Below are 23,416 nucleotides of genomic sequence, written 5' to 3'. Positions count from 1 at the left end.
CGAAAATTGGCTTCATGGAAGGAAGCATAAGGTCATGGCGGAAGCTTGCTTCTCGGACTGGAGGCCTGTGACTAGTGGTGTGCCTCAGGGTCGGTGCTGGGCCATTACTGTTTGTCATCTATATCAATGATTTGGATGCGAACATCAAGTTAGCAAGTTTGCTGATGGTACAAAAGAGAATGGTTGTGGAAAGATTGCAACAGGATCTTCAGTTCAGTTCCGTTTAGTTTATTGTCACGTGTACGGCCGTATAGTAAAAAGCTTTTGTTGCGTGCTAACCAGTCAGCAGAAAGACAATGCATGATTACAATCGATCAAATTACAGTGTATACATACTGTACATGATAAGGGAATAACGTTTAATGCAAAGTAAAGCTAGCAAAGTCCGATAAGTCTTAATTGATTGGTCAGGTGGGCTGAGGAAAGGTTAATGGAATTTAATACATAGAAATGTGAAGTGTTGCCTTTTCGGAAGTCTAACATGGCCAGGGCTTACACAGTGAATGGTAGGGCTCTGGGGAATGTTGTGAAGCGGATGGGTGTATGGTTCTCGAAGGTGCATGGTTCTCGAAGGTGCCATCGCGGGTAGATCGGGTAGTCGAAGTGGCTTTTGGCACAATACCCTTCATCGATCAGACAATTGAGTATAGAAGTTGAGAGATGATGTTGCAGTTGTCCAAGTCGTGAGTGAGGCAGCATTTAGAGTACTTGTTGAGATCTGGGCACCGTGTAATAGGAAAGACGTTGTCTAGCTGGAAAGGGTATAGAGAAGATTTACGTGGTTGCCAGGACTAGAGGGTGTGAGCTACAGGGGGCGATTGAGTTGGATGAGACTGTATTCCTTGGAGCGCTGGAGGATGAGGGGTATTTTTATGGAGGTCTATAAAATCATGACAGGAATAGATAGGACAGATGAACAAAGTCCCTTGCCCAGAGTCGGCGAATGAAAGATCAGAGAACATAATTTTACAGTGAAGGTAAAACCATTTAATAGAAATCTAAGGGGTACCTTGTCACACAAAGTGTGGTTGTGTTGGACAAGCTGCCAGAGGAGGTAGTTGAGGCAGGGATTTTCACAACGTTTCACAAACATTGGGAAATGACAGGACAGGTTTAATGGGATGTGGACCAAACACGGGCAGGTGGGACTAGTGTAATTGGGACATATTGCCCGGTGTGGGTAAGTTGGGCCGAAGTGTCTGTTTCCACGCTGCATCACTCTATAACTATGTCTGTTAGCAACTACTGGCTGGGACTTAAGGAATAATCTCGTGAGTCAGTCAGTGTTAAAAATTATTTCAAATATCAATGGAGATAACGTTTAACTTTAAAAATGTAGTTCGACTAAGTATTTGAATCCCGGTGTAGGAGTTGTCATTGTTGAGACAATGTAAATCAGTGACGGGGCATTTAAAGAACCGCTGATGATGGAGCTGTGGACGTCGCTGGGCTAAAAATCACAAGGAACACACTCTTGAATGTGTCTCGTGTCGTTAATGTTGGAAGTTTTGCATGTACAAATAGCGGTGGTGAAAGCAAAGGTTTAAAAAAACACAGGGTGCCAAACACAATGTAGATATTTAGGTTTTGATTTAACTTTGACAGATAAAGTCCAATCGGCTGAGGCTGGGAGATGAGCGGTTTGCAGAAATCGCGATGAGGATTTGTTTTCTCCGAAGTGCCCGAACAATTGTTCTGCCTTGTGGAGCTTCACCTGAATAACCACGTGGTACTTATTTCACAATATTATGCAACTCTGTGGAAAAATAGGTTTGCTCAGGGACTGTGATCAGCATGAAACTAATGGCACCCAACGGTCCCGCAGGGATCATCCCTTTCCTTCAAATAAGGGAACCTTTCCAATGAGCCATTCCGTAATCAAAAAAGGAGTTAACCTAGATGCCATTGGAGGAAAACAGTGACAAGGAGATGGAAGAATTTCAGATTGTTCGTATCATATACGAGATCCAAAAGATATACTACCCGATCCTGGCTATTCTCGGTGTTCCACGTAAGTGAGGAGAGCTCTCGTTTACGCTGTGCATATTTGAGAATCTTGCTGTATGTCTCTCGAAACTGCCTCTTTTAATTTCAAGTTCAGTGATTGCACTCTGCCGCGGGATTATTAATGCGCGAACCATTCTTGCTGTGACTGTCATTTTGAACATCGTATTTTGCAGGATTAAACGCAGAGTGATCGGTAAATTCCCGGTGTTTGTACTGGTTAATATCGAGCATAGTCACGTTGTATTGTGTTCATTCATGCCCCATTGTCCGGTTCTAGCTGAATTGATGGAACATACAAAGTCATAGTGGACGGTGGGAATGCTAAATGTTAAAGGAAACACATTAGTAAGTGGGGCAGCAGGTGTGCCGGTCAATGTTTCAATTCAGTGCCCGTCCACTGGGTGATTTCCTGGCTTACATGTTCACAGCAGGATCGGGTGAATTGTGGAGAGCGAATAGAACTGCAGACCCAATGTGAATGATTAACCACCTCGAACCTAATAATGTTTCTGTCGAAATCATCCAAGTCTCTTTTTGCGTCAACTGACCTTCTCTGTGGTTACCGTGGGATTAAAATCTGCTTCCACATATAATTTCATGTTTGCCGTTTAGTTCGATTGAGTGATTTCTAAAACTTAATTTAAACAGAAAGTTCGACTGCACTGTTGGATTCACTTCACAGTGCTAGGAGAACCGGCTTTGTTCCCTCTCTATATGATCTCTGTGTAACTTGGCAAGTGCGCAATCATTTGATCTGCACTACTCCTTCCTCATTTGCAACTTTACTCCAAGCTCAAAGATACAAGAAATCTCACATTCCCTTCAGATAACAAGTCAAAGATAGGCATCATCTGGGTGAATTGCAAAATGGAACTTAATCTATACTCACCAACTGCATGGTAAACGCCAATCTGATTCACGCCAATGTAATTTTGGATTCCAGTCTAATACTGAACCACATGTCAGGGGTGATCTACACGCATTCACACAGCATAAACGGACAGCGTTGTTGCTACGGATAATAATAATAATAATAATAATAATAATAATAATAATAATAATAATAATAATAATAATAATAATAATAATAATAATAATAATAATAATAATAATAATAATAATAATAATAATAATAATAATAATAATAATAATAATAATAATAATAATAATAATAATAATAATAATAATAATAATAATAATCCTTTATTCGTCCCACAAAGGGGAAATTTGCAGGATTACAGCAGCAAAGTGGATGCAAAAATAAATAAGCATTCATTAAAAAATAAAATAACGATAATGATCTTCATTTACTGGTCTGCTAGGAGCAGTGCTGATTGTTTGATAACTCTCCTTCACACACTTGGGGTGAACACGTCTGTCACTGAAGGAGCTGCTCAGCGCAGTGACTGCATTATATTGCGCAGTGCATTACACATGTCGTATTATTAAGCCTTATTCGTTAAGACTCATAACGTTGTTCTTTGCTTTCGGAATCACACAGATGCAAAGGTGAATTGCTAATGATCTTCATCGAATTAAAGTGTGCTTGTTCACGACGCTTAACACATGTAAACCACATAGTGCGGAGGTTGCAAGCATATTGCGCTGGTAATATGTTCATTCTTTTTGCCTCACAGTGAACCTTGTGACAATTGTGGTACTGTGTCGTGGAAAGTGTGGTCTCTCCAGCTGTGTCACCCGCTACCTGGTGGCCATGGCAGCGGCGGATCTATTGGTCATTATCTTTGACCTGATATTGAGGCAGATTCCGATTGCTCATCACATAATGTTTGTGAAGTTCATCCCCCTGTGTAATATCCACGCCGTCCTGCTTTACACAATGACCGACTGTTCTGTGTGGTTCACCGTCTCCTTCACCTTTGATCGGTTTATTGCCATCTGTTGCCAAAAGCTGAAGCATAGATATTGCACCGAGAAAACAGCGGCTGTGGTTCTGGGCACAGTGATTGTACTGAGCAGCGCAAAGAATGTTTTCTGGTATTTTATGTACACACCTTGGTACAGATTGGCGAATACTCCCTGGTTTTGTTACACGGATGTCCGTGTTACGTTTTCAATGACCTGGGCAACTATTGAGTCTCTTCATTACATTCTCACCCCCTGTGTCCCGTTTGTATTGATTCTGCTGCTCAATACTTTAACGGCCAGACATATTTTGGTGGTCAGCAGAGCCCGCAGGAGACTCCGCGACCAGAAAAGTGCGAAGGGCCCCAGTGATCCCGAAATGGAGAATCGAAGGAAATCCGTGATATTGTTGTTAGTTATTTCCGGAAATTTCATTTTGTTATGGACGGTATTTACATTCTATTTAATATGGAAACGATTATGGAATTTGGGATATTTAAATTTTTTCCTTCCTAACTTTGTATCGGAAATAGGATTTATGTTGCAGCTGCTCAGTTCATGCACAAACACGTGCATCTATGCAGTAACACAGACGAAGTTTAGAGAGCAGTATTTGACTGCGTTAACATATCCGCTTACTCGACTGGTCAGATTAATTAAACACTGAAGAATGATGAAGGCTGAGACGTTTAAAGTGCTACACTCAATGGTTAGAATCGTAGATTTAGAGAGAGATGCAGCAGGCTGGATGCAGTAGATGAGGTTAGTGGAGGTGCATGTTGTTAATTCGAACTAATTGTGGACTGTTGATGAGGATGTATAGGATTGTGTTGCATAGGGATGAGCACACAGATGCAATGGTGAATTGCTAATGATCTTCATCGAATTAAAGTGTGCTTGTTCACGACGCTTATCTCATGTCAACCACATAGTGCGGAGGTTGCAAGCATATTGCGCTGGTAATATGTTCATTCATTTTGCCTCACAGTGAACCTGGTGACAATTGTGGTCCTGTGTCGAGGAATATGTCCCTGAGCTTGTTCACATGAGCAGGTTCGGAGGGAATACCAATGTTCAATGCCGAGCTGTAATCGATGAACATGAAGTAGAGAAGAATGATGGGGGAAATCGTCACATTCAACTAATGTGAATTCAACTAAAAGGTCAGTTAGGAGAATATATAAACAATATTAGGACATGTTTAGATTACTAGGCCTAGTTGGCTGGAGTAAACCTAAACATAGGACAGATCATGAGAAAAGTGGAGTGGTTTCTGACACCCATTTTCCAGATAATCGGGTGATTCGGTAAACGGAAGGTTCGAAGTAACCCCCGCAGATGTAAAACAAGAATGAAAGACTACAAGGAAACTTTGATCACTCATGACATATTTCAAGAATATAAAATCTTCACGTAACCATTGTGTTGTGAGCGGTTGAAAAAACTGTAGGTGCTGTGAGGCAGTAAACCCAAAGTTTTGAATCCCCTCAGTGTTTCCCAATATGTACTGTTAAGTTCATGAATAAACAGATTTGTGTGGGAATCGCACCACGTCCTTACGAAGTTTTGTTCGGTGCTCTCCCGATCTGAACAATGATTACAGGTGCGACAGAGTACAACGTGAAGCCAGATTCAGCTACAGATCAGACACACAAGTAGGATGATGTTAATATTCAGGGATCGCTGGTCGTTGCGGACACGGTGGGCCGATAGGCCTGTTTCCGCGCTGTATCTCTAAACTAGAAATTAAAAATCACAGAAATAAATTGGTATTTAAGAATATTATAATTAGCGTACACTTGGAATTTTACATCGATTATTTCGGAATTGGTGTTTCATAGATATTGTTTTTTGTTAACAACATTGCATTTCCAAAGAGTGTATTCATGTTGGTCAAGAACTTGGAATGACACAACGTTTAAGAGGCATTTGGATGGGCACTTGAAATGCTACAACATTCAGGGCTACGGTCCAAATGCGGGAAAATGGGATTAAAATTAGACTGTGTTTTGGTTAGAGAGGAGATTAAAGCAGTGGAAAGGAAGGACATTAGCTTGGAGGAAGTGGATTCGATATGGGTAGAGCTACGAAACACTAAGGGGCAGAAAACGCTAGTGGGAGTTGTGTACAGGCCACCTAACAGCAGTAGTGAGGTTGGGGATGGCATCAAGCAGGAAATTAGAAATGCGTGCACTAAAGGTGCAGCAGTTATAATGGGTGACTTAAATCTACATATAGATTGGGTGAACCAAACTGGCAGGGGTGCTGAGGAAGAGGATTTCTTGGAATATTTGAAAGATGGTTTTCTAAACCAACATGTCGAGGAACCAACGAGAGAACAGGCCATTCTAGACTGGGTATTGAGTAATGAGGAAGGGTTAGTTAGCAGTCTTGTTGTGCGAGGCCCCTTGGGCAAGAGTGATCATAATATGGTAGAGTTCTTCATTAGGATTGAGAGTGACAAAGTCAATACAGAAACAAGTGTTCTGAAATTAAAGAAAGGTAACTTTGAGGGTATGAGGCGTGAATTGTCCAAGATAGACTGGCGATTGATGCTGAAAGGGTTGACGGTGGACATGCAATGAAAGGCATTTAAAGGTCGCATGGATGAACTACAACAAGTGTTCATCCCAGTTTGGCAAAAGAACACACCAGGAAAGGTAGTGCATCCGTGGCTAACAAGGGAAATCAAGGATAGTATTAAAACAAAAGATGAAGCATACAGATAAGCCAGAAAAAGTAGCATACCAGGGGACTGGGAGAAATTCAGAGTCCAGCAGAGGAGGACAAAGGGCTTAATTAGGAAAGGGGAAATAGATTATGAGGGAAAACTGGCAAGGAACATAAAAACAGACTGCAAAAGCTTTTATAAATATGTCAAGAGAAAAAGATTAGTTAAGGCAAATGTAGGTCCCTTGCAGTCGGAAACAGGTGAATTGATCATAGGGAACAAGGAGATGGCAGACCAATTGAACAAATACTTTGGTTCTGTCTTCACTAAGGAAGACATAAACCGTCTGCTGGAAATAGCGGGGGACCGGGGGTCGAATGAGATGGAGGAGCTGAGGGAAATCCAGGTTAGTCAGGAAGTGGTGTTAGGTAAATTAAATGGATTAAAGGCAGATAAATCCCCAGAGCCAGATAGGCTGCATCCCAGAATGCTTAAGGAAGTAGCCTCAGAAATAGTGGATGCATTAGTGATAATTTTTCAAAACTCTTTAGATTCTGGAGTAGTTCCTGAGGACTGGAGGGTAGCTAATGTAACCCCACTTTTTAAAAAGGGAGGGAGAAAACGGGGAATTATAGACCAGTTAGCCTAACATCGGTAGTGGGGGAAATGCTAGAGTCAGTTATTAAAGATGTGATAGCATTACATTTGGAAAGTGGTGAAATCATCGGACAAAGTCAGCATGGATTTACCAAAGGCAAATCATGTCTGACGAATCTTATAGAATTTTTCGAGGATGTAACTAGTAGAGTGGATAAGGGAGAACCAGTCGATGTGTTATATCTGGACTTTCAGAAGGCCTTCGACAAGGTCCCACATAGGAGATTGGTGGACAAACTTAAAGCACACGGTATTGAGGGTTCAGTGTTGAGGTGGATTGAAAATTGGTTGGCGGACAGGAAGCAAAGAGTAGGAATAAACGGGTCCTTTTCGGAATGGCAGGCAATAACTAGTGGGGTACCGCAAGGCTCAGTGCTGGGACCCCAGTTATTTACAATATATTAATGATTTGGACGAGGGAATTGAATGCAACATCTCTAAGTTTGCGGATGACACGAAGCTGGGGGGCAGTGTTAGCTGCGAGGAGGATGCTAGGAGTCTGCAGAGTGACTTCGATAGATTAGGCGAGTGGGCAAATGCATGGCAGATGCAATATAATGTGGATAAATGTGAGGTTATCCACTTTGGTGGCAAGAACAGGAAAGCAGAGTATTACCTGAATGGTGACCGATTGGGAGAAGGGGAGATGCAACGTGACCTGGGTGTCATGGTGCACCATTCATTGAAAGCAAGCATGCAGGTGCAGCAGGCAGTGAAGAAAGCGAATGGTATGCTGGCATTCATAGCACGAGGATTTGAGTTTAGGAGCAGGGAGGTTCTGCTGCAGTTGTACAGGGCCTTGGTGAGACCGCACCTGGAGTATTGTGTGCAGTTTTGGTCTCCTAACCTGAGGAAATACGTTCTTGCCTTAGAGGGAGTACAGAGAAGGTTCACCAGATTGATCCCTGGGATGGCGGGACTTTCATATGAGGAAAGACTGGATAGACTGGGCTTGTACTCGCTGGAATTGAGAAGACTGAGGGGGGGATCTTATAGAAACATATAAAATTCTTAAGGGGTTGGAGAGGCTAGACGCGGGAAGATTGTTTCCGATGTTGGGGGAGTCCAGAGGCAGGGGTCACAGCTTATGGATAAGGGGAAGTCTTTTAGGACCGAGATGAGAAAACATTTCTTCACACAGAGAGTGGTGAATCTGTGGAATTCTCTGCCACAGAAGGTAGTTGAGGCCAGTTCATTGGCTATATTTAAGAGGGAGTTAGATGTGGCCCTTTTTGCTAAAGGGATCAGGAGGTATGGAGAGAAGGCAGGTACAGGATACTGAGCTGGATGATCAGCCATGATCATATTGAATGGCGGTGCAGTCTCGAAGGGCCGAATGGCCTCCTCCTGCGCCTATTGTCTATTGTCTATTGTCTGTTGTCTCACAGCCAATCCCCGCAAGTGCAGGGTAGCCTATAGTGAAACAGAGTACCTTGGTTACACAATAGGGCGTGGACTTGTTAAACCTCAAGATGCTAAACTAAGGGCCATCCAAGATTGGCCACGACCTGTATCAAAGAGACAAGTAAAATCCTTTATAGGCCTTGCAAACTACTATAGACGCTTTGTTCCCAACTTCTCTGATCTAATTGCCCCCCCTAACAGATCTAACAACTAAAAGACAGTCCCGAATGGTGAAATGGTCACAGGAAGCAGAGGAGGCTTTCACCAGCCTGAAGAAGGCCTTATGTTCCCACCCAGTTCTGGCCGTCCCAGACTTCAACAAGGAGTTTGTTGTGCAGGTAGATGGCTCAGAGGTGGGTCTTGGGGCGGTACTCTCTCAGATACAGAAGGGTGAGGAGCACCCAATCCTCTACAGTAGCAGAAAGCTTTTGGCCCATGAGAAAAGATACTCTACACCGGAGAATGAATGTCTGGCAGTTAAGTGGGCCCTTGAAACCCTTCGCTATTACCTTATTGGGCGCAAATTCACTCTACTCACAGACCATGCTCCTTTGCAGTGGATGTCAAGAAATAGGGAAACGAACAGTCGAGTAACAAGATGGTTTCTCAGCCTCCAGGCTTTTAACTTCTCGGTTGTTCACAGAGCAGGTCGGAAACATGCGAATGCAGATGCCCTTTCCCGAAGAGACGTCCTGTGGGCCTCAGTCCGGAGGCCTCAAGTTAGGGGAGGGGGAAATGTGATATCATGAGAGGTAGAGTCATAGAAGGGAGATACATTTCCTCCCGGTGGATGCAACAAGGACTACAAACCATCATGGCTGCCGGCAAAAGACTACAAAACCCATCGTCAGCAGGGCTGCCTGCCCTGCTGACAATGATTGCTGCTGAAACTGATTGCTGCTGATACTGATTGCTGCTGACACTGATTGCTGCTGACACTGATTGCTGCTTACACTGATTGCTGCTGACACTGATTGCTGCTGAAAATGATTGCTGCTGACACTGATTGCTGCTGACACTGATTGCTGCTGACCCTGATTACTGCCCAGCTGAACCAGTTGAGCTGATTGCCTCAGTGAGAGAGCTAAAAGGGAAGGGAATCAGTGTATTTAAGAGAGAGACAACGACTGGAGCAGAGAGGGAGAGAAACAGTGTTTGAGTTATATTTTGTAAGAAGGCAGCAAGCAACAGTTTTGATTTAACTACCTGTTGTGGTTTTGTGGACCTGTCTGCAAACAATTAATTTTACCTGTTTTTGGAAAAGGCGAAATATATGGAATTTAAGTTTGAAAACAAGAACTTTTCGGTCTTCATTTCCGGCACCAACACTTCCCAACCTTCAAGAGAAAAGCTCCCGACCTTTCAAGACATCACAATGGTGGAGAATGTCCATCAGTGATTTGACTATCCGCTTGGCACAATTGAGAATCAGTGAGAACGACATGGAGGAAATGTTGAAGATGCTGGCTCAGAGTAACCAGCTCCAAATAGAGACAAGCCGGGCTCATTTGGAGGAACAAAGAAAAGCCAATATATTGAAAGAAGTGGTACTCAGGTTACAGAGGATCCAGTCTCAAGGAGAGGGGCCATCAACCACCAACCCGAGGGGCCGTGCCAGTGATTTTATTCCTAAAATGGGACCCACCGATGATCCAGAGGCTACTGCAACCAGAGAAAAGTGGCCTCACCCTTAACCCTCACCCTTAACCCTCGCCCTTAACCCTCGCCCTTAACCCTCGCCCTTAACCCTCGCCCTTAACCCTCGCCCTTAACCCTCGCCCTTAACCCTCGCCCTTAACCCTCGCCCTTAACCCTCGCCCTTAACCCTCGCCCTTAACCCTCGCCCTTAACCCTCGCCCTTAACCCTCGCCCTTAACCCTCGCCCTTAACCCTCGCCCTTAACCCTCGCCCTTAACCCTCGCCCTTAACCCTCACCCTCAACCCTAACCCTCAATCCTCAACCCTTAAACCTCACCCTCAACTCTCACCCTCAACCCTCACCCTCAATCCATAACCCTCACTCAGAACCCTCACTCATAACCCTCACCCTCACCCTTAACCCTCACCCTTACCCCTCACCCTTAACCCTCACCCTTAATCCTCACCCTTAACCCTCACCCTTAACCCTCACCCTCACCCTTCACCCTCACCCTTCACCCTCAACCTTCACCCTCACCCTTAAACCTTAACCCTCACCCTTAACCCTCACCCTTAACCCTCACCCTTAACCCTCACACTTAACCCTCACCCTTAACCCTCACCCTTAACCTTCACCCTTAACCCTCACCCTTAACCCTCACCCTCAACCCTCACCCTCAACCCACACCCTTAACCCTCACCCTTAACCCTCACCCTTATCCCTCAGCCTTGACCCTCACCCTTAACCCTCACCCTTAACCAACACCCTTAATCCTTAACCCTCACTCTTAACCCTCACCCTTCACTCTCACCCTTAACCCTCACCCTTAACCCTCACCCTTAACCCTCACCCTTACTCCTCACCCTTAACCCTCACCCTCAATCCTCACTCTTCACCCTTAATCCTCACCCTTAACCCTCACCCTTAACCCTCACCCTCACCCTTCACCCTCACCCTTCACCCTCACCCTTCACCCTCACCCTTAAACCTTAACCCTCACCCTTAACCCTCACCCTTAACCCTCACCCTTAACCCTCACACTTAACCCTCACCCTTAACCCTCACCCTTAACCCTCCCCTTAACCCTCACCCTTAACCCTTCACCCTCACCCTTAAATCTTAACCCTCACCCTTAACCCTCACCCTTAACCCTCACCCTCGACCCTCACCCTTAACCCTCACCCTTAACCCTCACCCTTAACCCTCACCCTTACTCCTCACCCTTAACCCTCACCCTCAATCCTCACTCTTCACCCTTAACCCTCACTCTTAACCCTCACCCTTAACCCTCACCCTTAACCCTAAACCCTTAACCCTCACCCTTAACCCTCACCCTTAACAGCCCACGGTGAAGGGCCCGGAGGGGAAGGGGTTACAGAGACAGGGAGGGGTGGAGGGGACGGAGGGGAGGGGGTTACAGAGACAGGGAGGGGTGGAGGGGACAGAGGGAAGGGGGTTACAGAGACAGGGAGGGGTGTAGGGGACAGAGCGGAGGGGGTTACAGAGACAGGGAGGGGTGGAGGGGACAGAGGGGAGGGGTTACAGAGACAGGGAGGGGTACAGAGACAGGGAGGGGTGTAGGGGACAGAGGGGAGTGGGTTACAGAGACAGGGAGCGGTGGAAGGGACAGAGGGGATGGGGTTATAGGGACAGGGAGGGGTGTAGGGGACTGAGAGGAGGGTTTATAGGGACAGGGAGGGGTGTAGGGGACTGAGGGGAGGGGTTACAGAGACAGGGAGGGGTGGAGGGGACAGAGGGGAGGGGGTTATAGGGACAGGGAGGGGTGGGGGGCCAGAGGGGGGGGGATACAGAGATAGGGAGGGGTGGAAGGGACAGTGGGTAGGTGGTTACAGAGACAGGGAGGGGTGTAGGGGACAGAGGGGAGGGGGTTATAGGGACAGGGAGGGGTGTAGGGGACAGAGGGGAGGTGGTTACAGAGACAGGGAGGGGTGGAGGGGCCGGAGGGGAGGGGTTACAGAGACAGGGAGGGGTGGAGGGGACGGAGGGGAGGGGGTTACAGAGACAGGGAGGGGTGGAGGGGACAGAGGGGAGAGGGTTACAGAGACAGGGAGGGGTGGAGGGGACAGAGGGGAGGGGGTTACAGAGACAGGGAGGGGTGGAGGGGACAGAGGGGAGGGGGTTACAGAGACAGGGAGGGGTGGAGGGGACAGAGGGGAGAGGGTTACATAGACAGGGAGGGGTGGCGGGGACAGAGGGGGGGTGTTACAGGGACATGGAGGGGTGTAGGGGACAGAGGTGGTTACACAGTCTGGGGGTGGAGGGACTTTCACTGAGCTAAGGGGGAGAGGGGGTTTACAGGGGAGTGAATGTTGGGGTGTGGAGGAATAGGATAAGGTTCTAGCCGCGGGGGAGTGGGGCAGGGACAGGGTTGGTGATGATCAGTACGTGGAACGGGACGTAGAGGGGGAGTGGGGTCCGAGGATGTTTCCACTAGTGGGAGAGTCTGGGACCAGAGGCCACGGACTCTGGAGAGAATTAAAGGACGTTCCTTTAGGAACGAGATGAGGAGGAATTTATTTTGTCAGAGGGTGGTGAATCTGTGGAGATAATTGCATCAGACGGCTGTGGAGGCCAAGTCAGTGGACATTTTTAATTATTTCTTGATCAGTGCGGGTGTCAGGGGTTATGGGGAGAAGGCAGGAGAATGGGGTTAGGAGTAAGATATAGATCAGCAATAATAATAATAATAATAATGCATTACATTTATATAGCGCTTTTCAAACATTCAAAGACGCTTTACAGGGATTTCTAGAACATAGAGAAGTGAATAAATAGATAAATAAGTAAACGAACAGAAAAAGGAGACAGAAGGTGAGGTGACGGTCAGTGGTTGAAGGCAGTGCTGAACAGGTGAGACTTCAGTGATGTTTTGAATGTGGTGAGTGAGGAGGAGTCTCTGACGGTTTGGGGTAGTGAGTTCCAGAGGGTGGGAGCAGCGATGGAGAAAGCCCTGTTCCCCCCAGGATCTGAGTTTGGTCCGGATGGGGGGGGGATAGGAGATTGGCAGCAGCAGAGCGGAGGGTGGAGGTGGGAGTGTGCCTGTGGAGGAGGTCAGTCAGGTAGGATGGGGCCAGGTTATGGAGGGCTTTGTAGGTCATGAGGAGAATTTTGTACTGGATTCTCTGGGGGATGGGGAGCCAGTGGAGCTTGTAAAGGACGGGGGTGATATGGTCACGGATCGAGGTGTGTGTGAGTAGACGGGCAGCGGAGTTTTGAATGTATTGAAGTTTACTGATGATTTTTGAGGGTGCGCCATAGAGGAGGCTGTTGCAGTAGTCCAGACGGGATGTGATGAAGGCGTGGATGAGGGTTTCAGCAGCTGTGGAGGAGAGGGATGGACGGAGACGGGCGATGTTTTTGAGGTGGAAGAAGGCTGTCTTGGTGATGTGTTTGATGTGTTTGTCGAAGGAGAGGGTTTGATCAAAGATGATTCCATGACTGAACGGTGGAGTGTACTTGATGGGCCGAATGGGCTAATTCTGCTCCCATCACTTATGAACATCGTCGGCCAGTCTCAGTGGGCAGAGTGGTTACGCTGTGCGTGTTTGAGAATCTGGCTGTATGTCTTTCGAAACTGCCTCTTTTATTTTCAAGTTAAGTGATCGCACTCTGCCAAGGGATTATTAATGCGCGAACCATTCTTGCTGTGACTGTCACTTTGAACATCGTAGTTTGCAGGATTAAACGCAGAGTGATCGGCAATTTCCCGGTGTTTGCACTGGTTAATATCGAGCACAGTCACGTTGTATTGCATCTATTATGCCCATTGTCCAGTTCCAACTAAATTAATGGAACACACAAAGTCATAGTGGATGGTGGAAATACTAACTGTTAACGGAGTTTAGTAAGTGCCGGTCAATGTTTCAATTCAGTGCCCTTCCACTGGGTGATTTCGTGGCTTACATTACCACAGCAGGATCGGGTGAATTGCGGAGCGGGTTTAGAACTACAGGCTCAATGAGAATTATTAACCATTTCGAACCTAATCATGTTTCTGTCGAAATCATCCCAGCTTACCCGGAACACCGAGAATAGCCAGGATCGGGTAGTATATCTTTTGCATCGCATATATGACTACAACAATCTGTATTTCGTCCATCTCCTTGTCAACGCTTATCCTCCAATGGCATTTAGGTAATTTCCTTATTTGATTGTGGAATGGATCATTGGAAAGGTTCCCTTATTTGAAGGAAAGGGATTATCCCTGCGGGACCGTTGGGTGCCAGTAGTTTCATGCTGATCACAGTCCCTGAGCAAACCTATTTTTCCACAGAGTTGCATAATATTGTGAAGCAAGTACCACGTGGTTATTCAGGTGAAGCTCCACAAGGCAGAACAATTGTTCAGGCACTTCGGAGAAAACAAATCCTCATCGCGATTTCCGCAAACCGCTCATCTCCCAGCCTCAGCCGATTGGACTTTATCTGTCAAAGTTAAATCAAAACCTAAATATCTACATTGCGTTTGGCACCCTGTGTTTTTTTTAAACCTTTGCTTTCGCCACCGCTATTTGTACATGCAAAACTTCCAACATTAATGACACGAGGCACATTCAAGAGTGTGTTCCTTGTGATTTTTAGCCCAGCGACGTCCACAGCTCCATCATCAGCGGTTCTTTAAATGCCCAGTCACTGATTTACATTGTCTCAACAATGACAACTCCTACACCGAGATTCAAATATTTAGTCGAACTACATTTTTAAAGTTAAACGTTATCTCCATTGATATTTGAAATAATTTTTAACACTGACTGACTCACGAGATTATTCCTTAAGTCCCAGCCAGTAGTGGTTAACAGACATAGTTATAGAGTGATGCAACGTGGAAACAGACACTTCGGCCCAACTTGCCCACATCGGGCAATATGTCCCAATTACACTAGTCCCACCTGCCCGTGTTTGGTCCACATCCCATTAAACCTGTCCTGTCCTTTCCCAATGTTTGTGAAACGTTGCGAAAATCCCTGCCTCAACTACCTCCTCTGGCAGCTTGTCCAACACAACCACACTTTGTGTGACAAGGTACCCCTTAGATTTCTATTAAATGGTTTTACCTTCACTGTAAAATTATGTTCTCTGATCTTTCATTCGCCGACTCTGGGCAAGGGACTTTGTTCATCTGTCCTATCTATTCCTGTCATGATTTTATAGACCTCCATAAAAATACCCCTCATCCTCCAGCGCTCCAAGGAATACAGTCTCATCCAACTCAATCGCCCCCTGTAGCTCACACCCTCTAGTCCTGGCAACCACTTGTAAATCTTCTCTATACCTTTTCCAGCTAGACAACGTCTTTCCTATTACACGGTGCCCAGATCTCAACAAGTACTCTAAATGCTGCCTCACTCATGACTTGGACAACTGCAACATCACCTCTCAACTTCTAACTCAATTGTCTGATCGATGAAGGGTATTGTGCCAAAAGCCACTTCGACTACCCGATCTACCCGCGATGGCACCTTCGAGAACCATGCACCTTCGAGAACCATACACCCATCCGCTTCACAACATTCCCCAGAGCCCTACCATTCACTGTGTAAGCCCTGGCCATGTTAGACTTCCGAAAAGGCAACACTTCACATTTCTATGTATTAAATTCCATCAACCTTTCCTCAGCCCACCTGATCAATCAATTAAGACTTATCGGACTTTGCTGGCTTTACTTTGCATTAAACGTTATTCCCTTATCATGTACAGTATGTATACACTGTAATTTGATCGATTGTAATCATGCATTGTCTTTCTGCTGACTGGTTAGCACGCAACAAATGCTTTTTACTATACGGCCGTACACGTGACAATAAACTAAACGGAACTGAACTGAATATCCTGTTGCAATCTTTCCACAACCATTCTCTTTTGTACCATCAGCAAACTTGCTAACTTGATGTTCGCATCCAAATCATTGATATAGATGACAAACAGTAATGGCCCAGCACCGACCCTGAGGCACACCACTAGTCACAGGCCTCCAGTCCGAGAAGCAAGCTTCCGCCATTACCTTATGCTTCCTTCCATGAAGCCAATTTTCTATCCACATTTAATTTCGCCTTGAATCGGTGACGCCATAGATTGTTTGAAGGGATGAGTTGTCATTCCAAATCGTCATCAGGGAAATACCAATGGAATGTGTTTGGTTTCAAATCGAAACAGTCATAATTCATTGGAAAGGTCGGCCCCGTGCATGCAAACATAACTTATTACACTCATAATTCAATACCGCCTAATATTCTCCTCCATTAGTGAACAATCCAGTTGATGACAATGAAAACACCGGAGACACCAGTTTCCAATGCCGGAGACACCAGTTTGTGTTCTCGTGTGTTTGGCTTGAATGGGACTGGTTTAAACTAATTTCCGCCCTTATTTGTCTTGGGTGGCAAACAAGCGTTGCAGACGCAAACAGCCGGAAATCAGATCCGTGCAGTCGACCCATTTAATCCGTTTGACACTAATTTACTTTTATTCTCCTGCATTCCCACCAACTGGCTTGGATTCTGGGGTATTACTGCCAATGACAAGCAAAGTCTTAGCACTGATTTTGAAAACATTTATTCCATGGCTTATTTTCAACCGCGCGCTTCACTCAAATCTAAATCATAGAGTCACATAATGTGTTCACAGCCCCGACCCCTATATATCCCGCCATTGAACAAGAACCTACAGACAACATTCGTTTCAATGTGCCCCGCGTTCCCATTAGCTTCTCCAGGTGATACACTTATCGACACATTTTAAACAGTCAATTCAGCCGAACAACACCCAAGTCTTTCAAATGTCAGAGGAACTCTGGGGAGACTGGTAGAATCCAAGATGTCTCAAGGAGAGCGTTCAAACTCCACACTATCATCACTACGTGTCCGGATTGAAACAGGGGCTCCGCAGTTACTTGCCAGCAGCGCTACAAGTTCCACCAATGTGAAGTTTCTTTTCCAGTTACTTGGCGGTTTCAGTGAGTTTATTCTTTGCAGGTGAATAGTTGGGCTTTGTGTGATTGGCACGTATCCTGAAGTGTTCCATATAAACGAGAATTAAACAAGGTGATTGATCAAATTCCCTGTAGTTTCCCGTTCGCTTTTGAAGATCTCAGCAAAAGGTTGTTGAGGGCAGAGCTGAGGACGACGTATATATGGATTTGAGCAAGGAGTTTGAGAAGGTTCGTGTGGCAGGCTGCTCCGAAAGGCTGCATGGCTTGGGAACAAAAGACATCTAGCCGAATGGATAGAAAATACGTTTCGTGGAAGGAAGCAGAAGGTGACGGCAGAACGTTATTTTTCGGACTGGAGGCGGGTGAGTAGTGGGTGCTCCAGGGTTCGGTGCTGGGCCCATTGCTGTTTGTTATCTATATCAATGATTTGGATGAGAACAGACAAGGCATAATTAATAAATTTGCAGATGACACTAAAGTGGGTGGTATTATAGATGGCGAAGATGGTTGTCAAAATTGCAACAGGATCTTGACATGTTGGGCAGGTGGGCTGATGAATGGTTAATGGGGATTTAATTCGCACGTTTCACAGGATATAGCTGAACATGATTGGAGCGCGCCAAACCGGATGAAACGTCTCTCCTGGTTTCAGTTGCCCTGTTATCCATTTTTTTTGCACCTCTTTCCCAGCAAGCAACGGCCGGAACACCGCCTCTCGCCCCTTCCGCGCTATTAAAATCTGCACCTCACTCTAATTTTGTTGCATAACCTGAAAGCCACAGAGCCAACGAATCTAAACGCCACAGAGCTGTCGTGATTAATGTCTCTGATCAACAAACATTGTAGGTTGACGTTCTTGTCCATATATTCTTCTGAACGAGTTTGATTCGAGATCACAGAGACACGCAGTAGAAGGGCAGGATATTCTGTCCACGGCGTCTTCGCCATTCATTATGTCTCTATCGGCTTTGCTCAGTTGTCCCATCACTCGGATGGTAGCCGTTCTTGTCCTTACATTTCACAGGTTCATCTCAATGTTTTTTCAAGCGCTGACAGTGGCTGCATCCATCACCAACGCACGCAACACGTTCTAGATCTGATGCTAATACCAGGTGGCATAACCCTTGCTCATCCCCCTCTTACCCTAAAGCGCCTGAGCTCCGATTATAACAATCTATGTCTCACGTCTCTAATCTCGCTAATGCGCTCATCACTTCGTGAACTTCGTACAGAACCCCACTCCTGGTTCATCTCTGGTTCTAAACGCACATGCCCCGCCTGTACTCGCAGACAGCAGTCACCATTTCAGGTAACATCCTAGTCCACCTACACCCTCTGACGGTTGCGCAGTCCGCGATTCCACCCAATATTTCAAATGTGACTTTGTTTTACAAAGTTGTAACGTGACATCCTGCTGTGCGGCCTGGGTCGCGGAGATTCATCTGCTAAAACAAGACCTTTGAATCCCTCCATGCGAGTTCTCTTTTCAACCGCAGGGGGGGGAGGGGTCGCTTTCACCATTTCGCTAAGAACGTGCCCTCTGTGCGCCAAGGAATACCAAATGTCCGTTCAAGTAATATCACCTACTCCCTATCTTACCCCTTGCCCACACTTGTGCGCAAATATTTCCCCCTCTGCCTTGTCACCCTGCTCCTCCCCCTTCCCCTTTCCCTTCCCCTCCCTTCGCCGAATTTCCCACTTCCCTTTCATATCACCACTACTCCGTCCCCTAACGTCCACTTCCACCATATCCCTCGCTGCGGATTACATTCCGTTTCAAAATGTTTCTACTTATTTGACAGCCCTTTGTTTTCTTTTCACCTCGTGCCCTTGCCGGCGTCTCTACTCATCGATCCCACATATACATCTGCCTGTCATTGCCGGCCATTGGCCCACCTCTTTTCTCTGTTCCAGGTTTCTCAGAATGTAGAAGGGCCCGTTTTCCCGTCCCCTCCAGAGGAGGAGCCTAAGCCGCTGGTTTGTCCAGCCTTTTATTTTGCTTCGCTGGCTGCTTTGGCTTTGCTTCCCTGTCCCAAATATGTGGAGGATGGAATGGAATTGGCCACTGCAAATCGTAAAGAGCGGAACAGGCTCACCATTTTTTGCAGGATGAAATACGTAAGAGATAGGTTTAAACAGCTGGCGCCGACGAGATGGCCTGCAGATTTGTAAATGTACTTGAATTTATGGCTTCCTGATCTAACATTCTATGTGCAGTTTAATACACTCCATGATTTATGAGTCTCCTTATTAAACTATGTTGTTGCCATTCTGTGCCCTTGTACATGGGGTGGACACTTCATACACAGTTGGGAGGATCCTAACTTTCCGTCATTAATGTCCTAGCCCTACAAGGCCTCCAAAAACTTAACACCTGAGGCAAGGAGTGGTTTCATCCTCGTTTGTGGGCCTCCTGTCAATGAGACAGAAAGCCTGATTTGCGGATCCATAGAAGGTTCTGGAGATAACGGGCTCGTTGTTACACTGAGCGCTCAAAGCGCCATATCTCTTCCAAGTAAATTGTTATGGGTGACGGGCGGGCCATCGGAGCAATTGCTGTGCTTTAGATTCACAAAATACTATTCAAACCGAATTACAAGTTCACTGTTTAACCGTGGGAGAACTTGGCGTTTTGATTCACTTGGGGATATTGTGCAGAGAGCTATTAATATCGACCCAGGCTTGATCCGAGAAATCCGCGTGCAAAACTTGAAATAAGCTCAGTGCCAATGTTTTATGATTAAGAAGTGTTCCAATGGATAAAATGGTGACATGAAACAAATATGTATGTTTGAATTAAATACACATTACCTTTGAATTAATTTTATATTACCTTTGAAAAAGAAGTGGACGGTCGCACCTCGATTTGTTTCCCGCTGTCAGAACAGTCCCATCAGTCGGATTCTTCGGCTTGGACATCTTAAATACTGTAAAGTTGAGGAACTTTACAGAGTCACAGACCAAGCTGGAATCACCCAGCAGGACAGATAATCCGTGGACAAACGAGAAACGATTGCGGACTCAGGTCAGTGACCCTTCATAGAACGAGGAAACAAGAAACGGAGACAGACTTCAGCAGGAGAGAGGTGGGGACGAATGGGCCAATATGAATGTCGCGGCTGGGTGCGGCGAAGACACTCATTGTCAATATAGATTATAATACATTGAAAACATAGAGAATAGGGCAATACCTATACTAATCTGAAAGCCTTTTACATGCCAGTATTTTAACTGGTTGCACTGCCAGCACTGGCAGCGTGTTCCAGATGCAAACGTCACTCTGTGTAAAAAGTACCTGCCCCTCACACATTCCTTAAAACATTGTCAATCACACATTAAATCTATGCTCTACAGCTATGCTCTGGTATATATATAAAAGTATGAGAAATATGGATATGTAAGAAAGTCAGAGGCCACTTCCCAGGGAGGAAATATGAATATGGAGTTGAAGAGGAAGATGGCTCTGACTGTCTGATCTATTTCTCATAATTCAAAGCACTTCTACCTGATCTCCCCGCCAACCTACGTTCCAGAGAAACTATTGCAACTTATGTAGGGACATAGGGATTGGCCAGGTAATAGAACCCTCGGATTGGATTACGGTCACGGGGTGAGGAAGCGCGGGGTATTTAAATGCTTGGCGCCAAACCAGATTAGAGATTAGATTAGTAAGTGAAGTAGTGTTTGTCCAGGAAGAAGTCTGTCGCGTTTGTTACGGGTTTGATACTAATAAAGGATTCAGATAAAACCACTCGTCTGGACTCACTACATTGGTGACCTCGACGTCCCTTTTGAAGAGCCGGTAGCGTTCGCCGAGAAGGCAGACACGCTGGTGAGGGAACGCAACGCCCGAGACGGCTCCGTTAACCGGGTCTCGAGGCCCAGCGGCAGTCGGGAGTGCGGCCGGGAGAGCGACGCATCGGCCGCTATTGCGCAGCCGGCCCGCCAAGAGAGGGCGGCGGCGCCTGTTCATTGGCAGCGGGCTCGACCAACAGAGCCGGATAGGCGTGGCTGGTGCTCTTTCCATCGGCGGTGGGGCAGCGAGGCACGAAGCTGTAGATCCCCGTGTTCGTTTCCGGGAAACGCCGGGGCCGATCGACTGTAGAGGCAGTCTCGGTTGGCCGTAACCACCGCCTCTACGCTACGGATCAGAGCACCGGGATCGTTTTCCTGGTGGATACGGGAGCGGTCGTAAGTATTGTGCCCCCCTATGACTGTGAAGTTCGAGTGGGGGAAAAGGGCCCGCCCCTAATTGCAGTGAATGGTAGCACCATCCGTACGTACGGTAAAAGGACCATGTCCTTGTCCTTCGAGTCCAGGACTTACCGTTGGGAATTCATCGTTGCGGATGTGGGCCAGGCCATATTGGGGGCAGATTTCCTATGGGCGTTTTCCTTGGTCGCAGACGTCCGAGGGAGGGGCCTACAACCCTTGGCTGATGTACGGCCTCGGGATACTGGGCCAGAGGCTTCTACAAGCGCCGCCCCACCCAGCCTAGTCATCCAGTCCATTACCACGGCTCCCGGTCAGTTCGATGCGGTCCTGGCCGATTTCCCGCAGCTCCTCGTCCAGCGTTTTGATTCACCTTCGGAGAAGCACGGGGTCGTCCATTTCATTCCAACCGAAGGGCCGCCGGTTTTTGCCCGGGCACGGCGCCTTCCACCCGACAAGCTGGCCAGGGCGCGAGAGGAGTTCCTAAACTTGGAGAGGTTGGGAATCATTCGGCCTTCAAGTAGTCCGTGGGCATCCCCTTTGCACATGGTTTCCAAAGCATCTGGGGGGTGGAGACCATGTGGTGACTTCCGTCGACTCAACGCGGCAACACGGCCGGACCGCTACCCGATTCCACACATTCAGGACTTTTCAGCTAGCCTGGACGGGGCTACAATATTTTCAAAAATTGATTTGGTGCGGGGATACCATCAGATCCCGGTCCACCAGCCGGATATTCCGAAAACAGCGCCCATCACCCCGTTCGGACTGTTTGAGTGGTTGCGTATGCCTTTCGGCCTTAAAAATGCAGCTCAGGCATTCCAGCGTCTGATGGACCGGGTGGGTCGAGGGTTGCCGTTCGTCTTTATTTATCTAGACGATATATTGATTGCCAGCCGTTCGGTCCAGGAGCACTTGGTCCACCTCCGCACCGTGTTCCAGAGGCTGCAAGACCATGGCCTGATTCTCCATCCGGACAAGTGCCAATTCGGCCTGTCCGCGGTGGATTTTTTGGGTCATCGGGTTACTCCGGCCGGGGCCACTCCCTTACCAGCTAAGGTGGACGCGGTCCGCTCTTTCCCCCGCCCGACTACCATCAAGGGCTTGCAGGAATTTGTGGGCATGGTCAATTTTTATCATCGGTTCGTGCCTGCAGCAGCTCGGGTTATGCGTCCCCTTTTTCAGTGTCTCGCAGGTAACCCCGCGGAGTTGGTATGGTCCGTAGCTGCGGAGACGGCTTTTGTTGCGGTCAAACAGGCCCTCGCCAATGCCACCATGCTGGTGCACCCGCGCTCCTCCGCCCCCACAGCTCTGACGGTGGACGCCTCAGACGTGGCAGTGGGTGGGGTTTTGGAGCAGCAGGTTGACGGTGAATGGCAGCCTCTTGCGTTTTTCAGCAGGCTGCTCTCTCGAGCGGAGCTCAAGTACAGTGCGTTCGATAGGGAGCTCCTGGCCCTTTATTTAGCAGTCCGGCACTTCCGCTACTTTTTAGAAGGCCGTTCTTTCGTGGCCTACACGGATCACAAACCTTTGACATTCGCTTTTGCTAAGGTTTCTGATCCGTGGTCGGCTCGCCAGCAGCGGCACCTAACCCTCATTTCGGAGTTCACGACCGATGTCCGTCATATTGCGGGTAGGCTGAATGCCGTTGCTGATGCCCTGTCCCGGCCGGCCATTCCCTCCGTAGCCGTGGTTGGTAAACATGTGGATTTCCAGGAGCTAGCGGAGGCTCAGCGCCTGGAAGGAACTGCCGCGGTGTACGCCTCCACAACCTCGGGACTGCGTTTAGAGCAGGTGGCGTGTGGCCCCACAGGTATCAAGTTGTGGTGCGACGTTACTCTCCCACGCCCTCGCCCGGTGGTGCCGGCCGCTCTGCGGCGTAAGGTTTTTGAGGCCATTCATGGCCTGGCACATCCGTCCATCAGGGCGACTTCAGCCATGGTGGCCGACCGGTTTGTCTGGCATGGCCTGCGGAAGCAGGTGGCAGCCTGGGCACGCGCCTGTATTCCGTG

General features: G+C 47.2%; 1 protein-coding gene across 1 annotated transcript; it reads left to right on the top strand.

Moving 5' to 3' along the window:
* The first annotated feature begins 1,899 nt into the window (after positions 1–1,899).
* LOC144602572 (putative G-protein coupled receptor 139) lies at positions 1,900–4,540 on the top strand. Its single transcript, XM_078415701.1, has 2 exons — positions 1,900–2,011; positions 3,645–4,540. The coding sequence occupies exons 1-2, from the start codon at positions 1,900–1,902 to the stop codon at positions 4,538–4,540; spliced, it is 1,008 nt and encodes a 335-aa protein (XP_078271827.1).
* Positions 4,541–23,416: the final 18,876 nt, after the last annotated feature.

Source organism: Rhinoraja longicauda, chromosome 19, assembly GCF_053455715.1.
Source record: "Rhinoraja longicauda isolate Sanriku21f chromosome 19, sRhiLon1.1, whole genome shotgun sequence".
NCBI lineage: Eukaryota > Metazoa > Chordata > Chondrichthyes > Rajiformes > Arhynchobatidae > Rhinoraja > Rhinoraja longicauda.
This window is presented reverse-complemented; position numbering and strand designations above follow the sequence as displayed.

Bases quoted from the DNA above. Each gene is read 5' to 3' on its own strand.
- LOC144602572 (XM_078415701.1), top strand. From the start codon at position 1,900: ATGCCATTGGAGGAAAACAGTGACAAGGAGATGGAAGAATTTCAGATT. The intron at 2,012-3,644 runs GTAAGTGAGGAG...TTTGCCTCACAG, and splicing joins GGCTATTCTCGGTGTTCCAC to TGAACCTTGTGACAATTGTG.